The sequence below is a fragment of the Gadus macrocephalus genome, chromosome 1 (genome assembly GCF_031168955.1).
Source record: "Gadus macrocephalus chromosome 1, ASM3116895v1".
In the NCBI taxonomy this organism is placed as follows: domain Eukaryota; kingdom Metazoa; phylum Chordata; class Actinopteri; order Gadiformes; family Gadidae; genus Gadus; species Gadus macrocephalus.
The window spans coordinates 15,901,136-15,915,733 of NC_082382.1; the positions used below are offsets into that span (position 1 = coordinate 15,901,136).

General features: G+C 48.8%; 1 protein-coding gene across 1 annotated transcript in view; it reads left to right on the forward strand.

Annotated features, from left to right (window-relative positions):
* The window catches only part of plcg1 (phospholipase C, gamma 1), a 31,035-nt gene that overhangs the window by 13,583 nt on the left and 2,854 nt on the right, over positions 1-14,598 (forward strand). The window contains exons 18-32 of the mRNA XM_060049329.1: positions 1,817-2,017; positions 2,978-3,097; positions 3,642-3,822; positions 4,032-4,109; positions 4,876-4,979; positions 5,731-5,824; positions 6,023-6,092; positions 6,766-6,929; positions 8,343-8,439; positions 8,573-8,797; positions 9,501-9,649; positions 11,286-11,400; positions 11,804-11,965; positions 12,078-12,166; positions 14,278-14,549. Coding sequence (XP_059905312.1) covers positions 1,817-2,017; positions 2,978-3,097; positions 3,642-3,822; positions 4,032-4,109; positions 4,876-4,979; positions 5,731-5,824; positions 6,023-6,092; positions 6,766-6,929; positions 8,343-8,439; positions 8,573-8,797; positions 9,501-9,649; positions 11,286-11,400; positions 11,804-11,965; positions 12,078-12,166; positions 14,278-14,549 — 2,121 coding nt within the window. The remainder of the gene's footprint in view (positions 1-1,816; positions 2,018-2,977; positions 3,098-3,641; positions 3,823-4,031; positions 4,110-4,875; positions 4,980-5,730; positions 5,825-6,022; positions 6,093-6,765; positions 6,930-8,342; positions 8,440-8,572; positions 8,798-9,500; positions 9,650-11,285; positions 11,401-11,803; positions 11,966-12,077; positions 12,167-14,277; positions 14,550-14,598) is intronic.

Below are 14,598 nucleotides of genomic sequence, written 5' to 3' on the forward strand. Positions count from 1 at the left end.
AAATATCTAATTGTGAGTGTTTTTATAGATTTTGCTGTAGTACCACTGCAGGCATCATGATGATGATGTGTCCTGAATCCCGTTCAGTGGCACTGGTATCGCTCTGTGGGACAGAAGAATTGAATCGCTTGGTTGACAGAACAATTGTGTCGCATGTTCTACCACATTTCATACTTTGTTAGAAAAAACGTCTTTGTTGTTCCACAAAGAGCTCTTCTCTAAACGTATATCGTAGATTTTACACCAAAGCTGAGCCATGCTACATGGGTGATTCACAGTCCGTATTGCAGTGATGGAGTAAGGACCTGTGCATCAAAGGGGTTAATTTAAAGCTCCTCTGGGGGTTCCCCTCCTCTTCTGGCCCGTGACCCTATTTCTATGTCTGAAAATGTTTGCGACCCAGACTTCTGCCTCCCCTCAAATTAGTTATGAGTATTATCAATGTCCCAGTTACGTTCGCTCTACCACAAACCAAGTGATTTGCTCTTGGCTATGAATCATTATGTGAGGTCAGTTTGTTCATAAAAACAGGGCGTCTGAGACGTGTCTTCAGCTCATGTCAGCAATCTCCTGCGATCCCATATGCGTACCAGGGGCCCGACCCTGGTACGCATATGGGTTTAAATTACAGCTGGATCAGTTTGTATTAGGAAGCATATTGGGTAGTCTAGGCCATAGACTAACCAATACTCTAGACTCTAGTCTAGGGTATAAGTTAGTTGTGAGCAGTCCAGGGTAGTTGAGTGGGTAGTTGGAGAAATGGGGTGTGGATAGCTGTCTGGGGCCGCATATCGTTTTTTTGTCATAGGCTATTTAGCTACTTTTGCAATTAAATAGCCTGTATCGGTATAGACAACTGTTTTAGTTTTTTTATGCTGTGAATATATGCAATTGCAATAAAACATAGGCTACAAAACAATTAACAATTTTTTTAGATTTTAGTAGAAGACATGAGGGAGGAAAGCAGGAAAAATCCACTAACAGGTTTTTAAGTTGAAATTGAGTCGGCCTAGCTCTGCAGTTTCAGTTCATGTTTGTGCAAAGGAAATTAATATCATTGCATCATAGAAAATATCAGCCTAAACCTGGTTTTGAAAGTGAAACATAATCTTAACAATAACAACCCTGGTAAACATTTCAAACAATTCAAGTTCTATGCTCAGTAGTAGTCTTGTTGGATTGATTCCCAGCAACACTTTGGCCCTGCATGAGCAAAAACTTTTTTCATGCAGTTTATTTTTACTAATTGATAATGTATGGTTGACAAAATTCATCGGAAATTGAATCAATATTAATTGTGAGTTATAAAAAAATAAATAAAACCCCCAAACTTATGGTATTTATTTTTTCTTTTTGCCAAAGGGCTGCAATGGCGGCGCAAAAGGGCTGACCCCTGGTCTAGTGGGTAGTCTAGTCCAGTGGGTAGTGTAGGGTAAAGGGTGGTCTCCTGGTTGAGGTGTGTACTTTTAAGTGTATTATGTCCCCCCTTATAGATCAACAGTGTTTTATATTCAAATTACGGATTCATAGCAATAAGCAAACTTCTCCACTAGGATGTGATGATCTAACAGGCAGATGTTGATGCACAAAAATCGAATGACCGAAAAATGGGGTCACTGGTTAAACCGTTAGGCACCACAGCCCTGTGTACTCCCTGCCTCTTTAAGAAATGCATACAATTATTCACTGTGGAAGTCGAATTGGATCAAAACCATCTGCTAGAAAATATGACTAAATAGAGACTGGATGGATGGAGCGATATTGAAACGATCCAGTTTGGGTGAACATGTTGCCGTCTTCCCTCGTCCCGATCCAGGCGCTCCGGGCGTGTCCAGCACTGCCGGATCCACTCCCGGCAGGAGGCGGGCAGTCCCAAGTTCTATCTGACGGACAACCTGGTGTTCGACACGCTGTTTGCGCTCATCACGCACTACCAGCAGGTGGCGCTGCGCTGCAACGAGTTTGAGATGAAGCTGACCGAGCCTGTTCCCCAGACCAATGCCCACGAGAGCAAGGAGTAAGTCCCCGTCCCGTACCATCCCCGGCCCATCCACGTCCCGGCCCATCCCCGTCCTGTCCCATCCCCGTCCTGTCCCGTCCCATCCCCGTCCTGTCCCGTCCCGTCCTGTCCCATCCCATCCCCGTCCCGTCCCCGTCCTGTCCCATCCCCGTCCTGTCCCATCCCCGTCCTGTCCCGTCCCATCCCCGTCCTGTCCCGTCCCGTCCTGTCCCATCCCATCCCCGTCCCGTCCCCGTCCTGTCCCATCCCCGTCCTGTCCCATCCCGTCCCCGTCCTGTCCCATCCCCGTCCTGTCCCATCCCCGTCCTGTCCCATCCCCGTCCTGTCCCATCCCGTCCCCGTCCTGTCCCATCCCCGTCCTGGCCCATCCCATCCCCGTCTTGTCCCATCCCATCCCCGTCCTGTCCCATCCCATCCCCGTCCTGTCCCATCCCATCCCCGTCCTGGCCCATCCCCGTCCTGTCCCATCCCATCCCATCCCCGTCCTGGCCCATCCCCGTCCTGGCCCATCCCTGTCCTGTCCCATCCCATCCCCGTCCTGGCCCATCCCCGTCCTGTCCCATCCCATCCCCGTCCTGTCCCATCCCCGTCCTGTCCCATCCCATCCCCGTCCTGTCCCATCCCATCCCCGTCCTGGCCCATCCCCGTCCTGTCCCATCCCATCCCCGTCCTGTCCCATCCCTATCCTGTGCAGCCTGCTCAACTGACACAGATGACATCATCAAATGCTGCGCTCGTGCCTCAAAGGCAGACGTCTCTTTGATTTCACTGGTGGTTAACTGTCCGCCAGAATCGGGATTATTGTTATATTATCATTTAACTTTGATGGTTTTTATCCACCTTATGTACTTTATGTTTTTGGAAAAGTGGATTTAGGAATATAGTTTAGAAAAATAGGGTTTGTACTGAAGTGTGTGTGTGTGTGTGTGTGTGTGTGTGTGTGTGCACGCGCGTCAGGTGGTACCATGCCAACTTGTCCAGGAGCCACGCAGAGAACATGCTGATGAGGGTTCCACGTGATGGGGCCTTCCTGGTCCGCAAGCGGACGGAGCCCAACTCCTTCGCCATCTCCTTTAGGTAATGCCATCATGGCTTTCCCGGCCTTCTGAAACAGGCCATAGGGCTTGTACCTCAGATTGCATCATGGGATTTGTTGTTGGGTATACTATAGCCATTTTGTGATGAAAAAGCAACGTAAATAAACTAACCTAGGCTAATAAAAATGTTGTTTTGCCGTGTCTTGCATGAGAAACGCTGTGTTTCAAACACAACAATGTCTCCCCATAAGAAAAGGAAGAAAGGGAAATGATCCCCAAATAGCATTCCTACCAATAACATTCATTGCGATGTAACATCCAGGTTAACAAGCCCAATTAACAATTACCACTCTTGAGTCTGGAAATTATTTTGTGTGACCTATACAGAAAAGAACCATTTCTGCAAAAGTTTTGTAGTAACATTTACATTTGATTCATTTTTTGCAAAATTGTTTCATGTCTTTAATCACTGTACTGTATTTCGGCGGGGATGCGGGGAACCGCGGGCATGATGGTGATGGGCGAGATGAATGTGATGAGGAGGGTGATGGTGATGGTGAATGAGGTCTGTGTGCCGTTCTCAGGGCGGAGGGGAAGATCAAGCACTGCCGCGTGCAACAGGAGGGTCAGATCGTGGTGCTGGGCACTTCGGAGTTCGACAACCTGGTGGACCTCATCAGCTACTACGAGAAGCACCCGCTGTACCGCAAGATGAAGCTACGCTACCCCATCAATGAGGACACACTGGAGAAGATAGGCACCGCTGTGAGAATCACGCCCACACAAACACAAAAACACCATAGAACGTTCTATAGGCTGCAATGACTTTATGGGCCATGACCAAATGGAGACTTTTTCCTGATCTGTGTAATCGTAAAGTGATTTGCGTTTTGTGCGGAGGATGTGACATGGCTCTTCTCCCGCTGAAGGTCCACCCCTCATTGTAACCCAAGGTGCGTCTCTTGTCCTATCAGGAGCCAGACTACGGGTCCCTTTACGAGGGGAGAAACCCAGGCTTCTACGTGGAAGCCAATCAGATGCCCACATTTAAGGTGTGTGTGTAATTCAGATGTTTTCATCGTTTGTTTTTCAGAGCATTCATTTATTGACGTGAGACCAAAAATACACAAAAAATAGAACAAATCTGATTACAATACTAACTTCAATACAATAAAAGAAGACTGCTCCCGGGCGAACATGAATGGTTCTGCATAGTTTGGTTACAGAGTGTAACATTTAGTCACTTACCGGTAGTTAATTACAGGTTTATATCTCCAAGTCTCTAGAGGGAAATTCCAGCTCAATGTAGGTAAATAATTGTCGCCACGCCTTGTCAAGTCTTTGGGTACATCCCCTGGTTGTATACTTAAGGGTGCCTCATCAGCTCTCCCACCTACCGCCTGTGTTTATGGAGCCATCACCGGGCCAGCAGAGGCGACAAGGCGCTGTTCTCTGACTGGGCAGTACAAACCCCCCCCAGGGAACTCATCAAATATTTAGGGATACGCCGAAGGTTGAATTCTGGACTGATACCGATGTTTTTATTTTATTTTATTTTTAGTTATTTATTCCTTCTTTTTGAGGTTTGAACGTCCATCAGCCATTCGTGGCCATGTGCGACTCCTAGCATTATGGGCTGGTGGATAATTCAAAAGGAATACATTTTTTTATTATATTTTTTTTGCCATGGGCCCCCCCTCTGCCTTGGGCCCCCCCACAACTGTCCACCTTTCCCCCGCAGTCCGACGGCCCTGTGTGTGTGTGTGTGTGTGTGTGTGTGTACTGATTCTCTGTGTTGTTTCCTTTGTCCCTTCACAGTGCACTGTGAGGGCCATGTATGAGTACAAGGCCCAGAGAGATGACGAACTGTCCTTCATAAAGAACGCCACCATCTCCAATGTGGACAAACAGGAGGGAGGCTGGTAAGTCACAGCCGCGCTATTCAATCAGAGATTTGCTTCATCTGTAGAAATGACTGCAGTGGCAGATGGTCATTTTATTAATTTAGACACAAAGCTGTTTGACTGGCAGCGCTTGAGTGCCCTCAGAAATGACAGATTTGAACACCAAGACTTCTTCATCAGCAATGGAAAACTACATATACATATATACTACATATCTGCAAAAGTGCAGTATTTCACATTGTTGCGTTCCCTGGCAGCAGTCAGCACCGCGTAATAAAAACCGAAACCAGTTTCCAAATACATCATCCTACACAGTCCTACGTTGTCACAGCAGAACTTCTGTGGGGCGACTGCACAGATCCTGGTTCAGATACCCGAAACTGAAGGGGCAGTCTTACTCCTTGTTTCCTGCTTCTTTACGGAGAAATTCTGACGAGACATTAGCGCGAGAGAAGGAAACTTCAGAAGGGGATTTGAATAAGCGGAATTCCTACAGTTGCTAGTCTTCACAGGGTTTATTTGAAACCTTATATTCACTTTTATATAGTGTACCCCTGCTGGCCGAGTTTGTGCTTGCTAAATATGCGCTTGCAGATCCCCGCTTTTGGCGACACGAATGGTCAAAACAAATTGGAAGCGAGGGAAAGTGAAATGGCCCGCTCACCCAGATTTGATCTCGTCCACCTTTAAGATATGAACCTGAAATCTGGTTTGTGAGACCAACCGACACCTAGGAACCAACCGGGCCCCTCTTGTCTGTGTCCCCCAGGTGGAAGGGCGACTGTGGGGGGAAGAAGCAGCTGTGGTTCCCCGCCAACTACGTGGAGGAGATCAGCCCGTCGGCAGCCGAGCCTGACCGGGGGGTGAGCACACAAAAACACACAGTGGATTGGTTGAACAATTACGTTTGTTGAAACCCATAACTTGATCTCCTGTGTGATGGCTACTTCAGAGGGGAATGTTTGGAAAGGCGGTCTCTAACGTTGCGTTGCGCTTGTTTTTCTTCTCTCTCTCTCTCCCTCTCCCTCTCCCCTCGCTCCCTCTCTCCATGGGGCCTACAGGAGATGACGGAGAACAGCCCTCTGGGAGATCTGCTGAGAGGAAGTGTGGACGTGTCTTCCTGTCAGATCGGTGAGTGTAGCCCCGCCCCTTCCTGTACGGCTCTGTGCCGTGCTGCGGGGTTGCGTAGCATACAGTCTCCTTGCCAGAGGGCAGTCTCTCTCTCTCTCTATCTTTCTCTCTGTGCATCTCTTGGTCACAATGCACATAAACATACACATCTCTGCCCCAATTCAACAAAATCCAAAAGCATATTTTCTTCTCGCTCCTATCAGGCGCATCACTGTACTACCATTTCCCCCCCGATACCACGAGCGGTTCGCTGTTTGTGTTTCATTCCTCTCTCCCAATCTTGGTCTGCAATGCATTGTGTAATCCGGTCAATAAATGACCATTACTGCCGGCACAGCCATCACTGTAGCACCACTGTGGGTCCTGGCTGTAATCCTATACCCGATCATGTCCTGGCCCCACTTGCCGCTCGCTGGCTCCATCTAGTGGCCGCGTTACTTTAGTGCATGAGAAAGTCAGTGTCGCACACAGCCGGGGTCTAACGTGCCTCTCTCTGTCTCTGTTTTTCTCTGTTTCTCTCTATGTATCTCTCTGGCTCTCTTTCTCTTTGTGTGTGTGTGTGTGTGTGTGTGTGTGTGTGTGTGTGTGTGTGTGTGTGTGTGTGTGTGTGTGTGTGTGTGTGTGTGTGTGTGTGTGTGTGTGTGTGTGTGTGTGTGTGTGTGTGTGTGTGTAGTGGTGCGGCCGGAGGGTAAGGGCTCCCGGCCCCACGTGTTCTCCCTGGTGCCGGCCTCGTCCCCTCGGGCCGGCCTGGTGGTGGACATCGCTGCCAGCAGTTCGGAGGAGCTCAAGGAGTGGGTGGCCAAGATCCGGGAGGTCACCATGACCTCAGAGGCCAAGGTGAGGAGGAGGAAATGGGTCTTGAGCCACCACAGAACAGCATGGTGGTATCCACTGATTAGCGATTAGGTTTATGTTCTGTGGGTACTTTACATGCATGTGTTGATGTCGTTGGATTAAGATACAAAATGAATCGATTTTGCGTTAAATTATTATCAACAGAATGGTGGCCCAGCATGACGCTCACACATTACAACAACGAAGTCCTGATAATGTTTCCATTGCCTGAGCAGCAAGGCGGGTGCTATTGGCTTGCAAATGCCTTTTTTGGCCCGCGACCCCTTTTTCTAGCTCTGAAAATGTTTGTGTCTATAACTTTTGTGCAAATGTTGCAACAAAAATCGTTTTTACCCAATCACCCAAGACGGTTATAACTAGGGCCCGACCGATTTATCGGCCTGCCGATTTAATCGGCCGATTATAGCCTTTTTGAAAATAATCGGCATCGGCCAAAAAGACGCCGATTACAACCGATTCTTTTTTTATTTATTTATTTTTATTTATTTTTTATAAATGTTATTGCGATTAGTATCCTGCAGATTGCGCTCCTACTCGCCTTGCTAACTAACAACTTTAGCTGGAGTAAAAAAGAGGAGATTGAATTTTACCGTACAACATGAAAGCACGCTCGCTCAGGCAGCTGCGCGCTCACCTCACCAATGTACACAAGACGCGTTGTTTGAGCATGTTGTGCCTGTTTTTCTTTAGGTCCCAGGCCATGTTCATTTGTTATACTGTAGACTCTAACGGTGAGACCATACTGCTCAGCACGCACGTGTTAGTCACTGCTCACGAGCGCAGCACATTGGGAGTTAGTTATTTATTTTACATTTTACATTACACTCATTTTTGACTGTAAATGTATTCTAAAACACTGCATTGAATGCAAGATTCTGCATTCAATTCACATATTCGTCAAAAGTGTTTAAAGTATATTTAAGGTATCAAAAACTACGTTTTATATGTTGTTGTTTTTTTTAAAAAAAATTTAAATCGTAATCGTTATTTTTTCTCTGAAAATAATCGGCATCGGCACTCAAAAATCAATATCGGTCGGGCCCTAGTTATAACAATGTCTTGGTGGACGTAATTCTGAATCAATAGGCTGTCCGTTCGTTTATACAGTCCGTCCTGAAAACAAACTAAATGGATCATCTAATATCTATAGCTCGTGTCAGCAATCTACTGCGACCCAATATGCCCATCAGGGGACCGACAAGGTTGGGTACCACTGCAGTACAGTCTGGGTCGCTATGACACCAGCATCATTATCTCTCTGGCTGCTCTCCTTTCTCCAATGATGTTGATATCCATCCGTCGGTTGAGGGTAAAGCATGAGTCTGTTGGTAATCGCATGTAGCTGCATGCAGGTTTTTGCGTCGCCATATTGTCCAACTGTCTGTCTGTCCTCAGCTGGAGGAGGGCAAGATGATGGAGAGGAGGAAGAAGATCGCACAGGAACTCTCTGACCTGGTCGTCTACTGTAGACCCGTGCCTTTCGACGAAGACAGTAAGCACCACTCACCCGGGGTGGAGAGAGGGAGTGTCGCACACGATCAGTGACATCCCAGCAATCGATTGGAATGAAGATGGACGATGCCGATGCTGACGCATGCCTCTTCCGCCTCCTTCCTGCTCCTCAGAGATCGGTACGGAGAGAGCCTGCTTCCGGGACATGTCGTCGTTCCCCGAGACCAAGGCGGAGAAGTACGTGAACAAGATCAAGGGCAAGAAGTTCCTGCAGTACAACCGTCTGCAGCTGTCCAGGATCTACCCCCGCGGCCAGCGGCTGGACTCCTCCAACTACGACCCCCTTCCCATGTGGCTCTGCGGCTCTCAGCTGGTCGCCCTCAACTTCCAGACCGCAGGTGGGCGCCGCTTCAGTCTAGTTAGCTAGTACCCTACGGGTTAAGGTGTAGTCCAGGTAGCAGGTGCCCTACAGTTTAAATATTTGTCCAGTTAGCGGTTGCACTAGGATTTACATATTAGTCCAGTTGCTAGAAGCTTCTATTCAAGGCTAGTCTGTCACAAGAGAGATTAGTATCGGAGGCTAATTGCGGCGCATTCTTCTCATATGATCGCCATTGATCCGTAGTAGGTTGGGGACGACATGATTGTTGGGTCATGGGTTACAGTTCATCTTTCGTTAAATGATCAAGCATCTGTTTCAAATGTGCCTTGAGCTGCTACGCTCTCTGCTGCCACAGGGTGGAAGCAATTATCTGCAAACCACTATTTTATACTCATGCATCAATAATCCCGATAACAAATCAATACAAGGCTTAGGCTACCCGGCATGTTTTAGTAAAAGATTAGCGATGCATTATGACCTTCATAGGCTTGCTATTCATAACTTTGTATTGGGGGACTAGGCCGTTTCCCCGGGACTTGGAATGATGTTTCAAGGCAGAAAGAGTTTGTGCCATCATTTGACCCTACTCATTCGAGCGCATCTTACCTGCTATTTAAGTTCAGGGAGTAAGGAAGAAATCCACCAGCACTTTGTGCTTAATTCTTCTTCCTCCTCTAAATGTTCTTTCTCCCTCTCGTGGTCCGCTTTCCTGCGTCCAGACAAGCCCATGCAGATGAACCAGGCTCTGTTCATGCTCAACGGCCGGAGCGGGTACGTGCTGCAGCCCCCCATCATGAGGGACGAGACCTTTGACCCCTTCGACCGCCACACGCTGCGGGGCCTGGAGGCCGTCACTCTTGAGATCGAGGTGAGAGAGAGCAACCAACCGCACATATGCATCCTGAGCCGTGTGGGTGTGTGTGTGTGTGTGTGTGTGTGTGTGTGTGTGTGTGTGTGTGTGAGACGATGTTGCATTACTTGTAAAGTTCCGGCACAACCATAGGTGTGAACTAGGGATCGACCGATACGATACCGATATTTTTTCATCAGCCTTAGCCGATACGCCGATACCGATTTTCTTGAGCCGATATTTAGAGCCGATACTGCTTTTGGTCCCTCAATTATAAAAATTACACTGATAACAAATGTTACAAGTCTCAATTAAAAAAAAGGAACATTTATTGAACTTCAATATAAAAAAACATATTTAACAAATAGTAAAAACAGGTGAGGTAGAACAAGTAAGAACAAGTAGATGAACAATATTTAACAAATATTAAAAACAGGTGAGTTAGAACAAGTAAAAAAAATAAATAAATAAAAAATAAAAAATTGGCGAAAAGAATCTCGGCGAAAATCGGTATCGGCCGCGTATCGGCCGATGCCGATACACGTAAAAACCGCGAATATCGGCCGATAATATCGGCCGACCGATATATCGGTCGATCCCTAGTGTGAACGAAGTGGCACCCTTAATGGCACAAGCTTGCACAACGTAGGATGTGCTAACGTATGACGTTAGTGTTCTCAAATAATTCATAATGTTCTAAAGGAGGTGGCACGTTTATTCCGTGCTGGCTTTAAAGCACAAACACCCGATGGCTTCTACATCCATTGTAAACACATGCAGGAGGACAATATAAGGGCCTTCACAACGTGGATGTCTGTTCACGGTGGAATGGTAAGCTCAGCGGATGGGGTAGTGACACCGGTTTGATTAAAGGCTTGGCAAAAACAGCAAATTGGACAGATATTAATATCTGATGTAACAGATTTAACAACAAAAAAGGCTTTGGGAAAGGGAGAGCACTGACCCGAGCCACGTCAATGTCTTATGGGCATCATTGGGAAGAAATGCCCCCAGAAATGTAATTCTGTCTCAATATTTGCTGTGTGCGGAACAAGCAGGGTATGTAATGTAATTCAGATGGCTATTCACTTGGTTTTCACCTTGTGTTTCTAGCCTCAACACTGATCCCATCATCCTGAGAGATCTTCTCATGTAGTGGTATTGGAGGCAGCTTACAACTCCAACAGTTGGTGTTTATAGTTTTGCCGTTTGTACCAGATTTGAAGTCTAAAAACATGATTAATGTAAAATATTTTGTTCACTGCATGCCAAGGAAAAACAATCCTATTTCCCCCCCCCCCCCCACCCAGCACCTGGCTGGACTTTGTCAGAACATCGCACGGCTGGCTGTGTAGTGGTTGTCAAGTTGACGGCCAACTTTTGATGGAGGCTTTATTTCCTGGCTCTGCTGTGGTAGCATGGTGGTGACGGACAATGATAAATGGGTGGCTGGAGACAGAAGTACCTGATGAGGTCTTGGCCTCACTCCATTTGCGGCGGTCCACATTCAGTTTTTCCTCCCCATCACGTGTTCAGAACCAAGATGGCCGCTGGGAACTGTAGTTCCTTGGTCTTCGTCCCCTTAGTGCTGGTTTGCGGCCTACAGTGTCATTGACACCACTGTTGTACTGATGAGTGTGTTGGCTGCTTCCAGGTGCTGGGAGCCCGCCATCTCCCGAAGCACGGGCGTGGCATCGTGTGCCCCCTGATCGAGATCGAGGTCTGCGGCGCGGAGTACGACAGCGCCAAGCTGAAGACGGAGTCGGCAGGTGAGGGCTAACCGTTCCTCTCCCTCTGCCCCCCCCATGTCCTGCCCCTGTCCAAGAGCACAGAGAGGAGTGGAGCAGAGGGCCTGCTCAGCCCAAGTCATTTCCTGTTTAGTCGAGCAACACAGGAAGCTGTGCACGCAGAGCGCCGCATGCGTGCCTCATGCTGCTCCGCGTTGGCAGCGGAGGCATTCTGATGTATTGCGCGATGTGGAAACGTTCATCATGTTTAATATGTGGTTTGGGTCCAAAGCAGAAGTGTAATCGCACAACTGTGGTTTGTCCCATTATTATGCTTGGGCAACATGTTTGGCTGCTGTGCTGTAATGAGAGTGAAAAGTCTGATCAGAGTATGAATGTAAACCAATCGTGTCGGGTCTTTCCTCTCCCCCCCATTGGCTCCCAGCGGACAATGGACTGAACCCCACGTGGCCGCGCAAAGCCTTCCAGTTCACCATCTGCAACTCCGCCTTCGCCTTCCTGCGCTTTGTGGTCAACGAGATGGACATGTTCAACGACCTCAACTTCCTGGCTCAGGCCACCTTCCACATTAAAAGCCTCAAGACGGGTAACTCTCATTACTCTATGGGGCCCAAAGGGGGGGGGGAGAAAAGTGAGTGAGTGCATCATAATTAGCATAGTTGACACGATTTGTCTGCCGAATGCGTTTGTTGTGCTAGGTTATCGATCGGTGCCGCTGAAGAACAGCTACAATGAGGATCTGGAGCTGGCTTCTCTACTGGTCCACATTGACATCGTCCGGAACAGGGTGAGTTGTCTGGAGAAAGCTACAGGGCTAATAATAGGGCTGCGTCATCGCGACGTCGCATTGCAATGACCTCTGATCGTAGCGATGTGTGTATTTGTGTTGACAGTAATAATATTTTTGGTAACACTTTATAATAAGGTGCCATAATAAATAGCAAACTAGTCATTACCTAACCCTTTGTTAATATTTGTTAATTGTTACTAAAATATCTATTTGGCACAAGTTAGTAGTTTTTCCATCATTAATTCAATATAAGTTGTTTGCATAACCCTAACCCAACCCTAACACACGGCCCTAACCCTAACACACGGCCCTAACCCTAACACACGGCCCTAACCCTAGCACACGGCCCTAACCCTAGCACACGGCCCTAACCCTAACACACGGCCCTAACCCTAACACACGGCCCTAACCCTAACACACGGCCCTAACCCTAACACACGGCCCTAACCCTAACACACGGCCCTAACCCAACCCTAACACACGGCCCTAACCCTAGCACACGGCCCTAACCCTAACACACGGCCCTAACCCTAACACACGGCCCTAACCCAACCCTAACACACGGCCCTAACCCTAACACATGGCCCTAACCCTAACACACGGCCCTAACCCTAACACACGGCCCTAACCCTAACACACGGCCCTAACCCTAACCCACGGCCCTAACCCTAACCCACGGCCCTAACCCTAACGCACGGCCCTAACCCTAACGCACGGCCCTAACCCTAGCACACGGCCCTAACCCTAACGCACGGCCCTAACCCTAACGCACGGCCCTAACCCTAACGCACGGCCCTAACCCTAACGCACGGCCCTAACCCTAACGCACGGCCCTAACCCTAACGCACGGCCCTAACCCTAACGCACGGCCCTAACCCTAACGCACGGCCCTAACCCTAACGCACGGCCCTAACCCTAACGCACGGCCCTAACCCTAACGCACGGCCCTAACCCTAACGCACGGCCCTAACCCTAACGCACGGCCCTAACCCTAACGCACGGCCCTAACCCTAACCCACGGCCCTAACCCTAACACACGGCCCTAACCCTAACACACGGCCCTAACCCTAACACACGGCCCTAACCCTAACACACGGCCCTAACCCTAACACACAACCCAACCCTAACCCTAACCCACGGCCCTAACCCTAACCCACAGCCCTAACCCTAACACACGGCCCTAACCCTAACACACGGCCCTAACCCTAACCCTAACACACGGCCCTAACCCTAACCAGCGAAACTCTGTGGTCAGTGAAAAAAAACTTGTGCTAGATAGATATTTCAGGCACAATTTAACAAATATTAACAAAGGGTTATGTAATGACTAGTTTGCTATTTATCATGGCACCTTAAAGTGTTACCATGTTTTTTTGGGGGTAATTAATTGTGAAATTATTTGTCATTATTTGTCATGGCGCCGCAGCGCTTCTCATGCGAGACGTGGCAAAACAACATTTTTATTAGCCGAGATTACACCACATTTATCTTGATTTAGGATCCTGCAGTGCTTCAACTCTCTTGACTCCTCCTCAGTATGATTTAAAAAAAAAAAATCCCATGATGCATTCTGATACACAAACACTATATAAACACCTTGAAATGACCTCATTCTGTGTGATTGTCTCTCTCTCTCTCTCTCTCTGTGTGTCTGTCTCTCTATGTGTGTCTGTGTCTCTCTCCCTGTCTCTCTGTGTCTCCCTGTCTCTCTGTCTATGTGTCTCTGTCTGTGTGTCTCTCTCTCTCTCTGTGTGTCTGTCTCTCTGTGTCTCTTTGTCTCTCTCTCTGTCTCTTTGTCTGTCTCTCTCTCTCTCTCTCTGTGTGTGTCTGTGTCTCTCTGTCTCTCTGTCTCCCTGTCTCCCTGTCTCCCTTTCTCTCTGTGTCTCCCTGTCTCTCTGTGTCTCCCTGTCGCTCTTTGTCTCTGTGTCTCCCTGTCTCCCTGTCTCTCTGTCTCCCTGTCTCCCTGTCTCCCTGTCTCCCTGTCTCCCTGTCTCTCTCTGTCTCTCTGTGTCTCCCTGTCTCTCTCTGTCTCCCTGTCTCCCTGTCTCTCTGTGTCTCCCTGTCTCTCTCTGTCTCCCTGTCTCTCCCTGTGTCTCTCTGTCTTTAAGGATGAAAACGGAGACGCCCACTCGCCCTTCCCGGCGCCGGGTGCCTCCCCGGTGCCGGCGGCGGCGGAGGTGGAGCCCCTGGTGGATGCGGGCTCCTCGCCGGCGGCGGCCTCCTCCAGCGCCCCCTCCCCGGTGCCCCAGTCCCCCCTCCCCCTGGCCGCCGACTACATCGGCAGGGAGGGCTCCTTCGACGGCCGCTACCAGTCCCCTATCGGCGACTTCCGGGTCTCCCAGGAGGCCCTGCTCGACCACATGGACTCTCAGAACAGAAGGTGAGCGGCGGGGGGGCTGTGGAGACGGGGCTGTGGAGGCGTTTGTGTC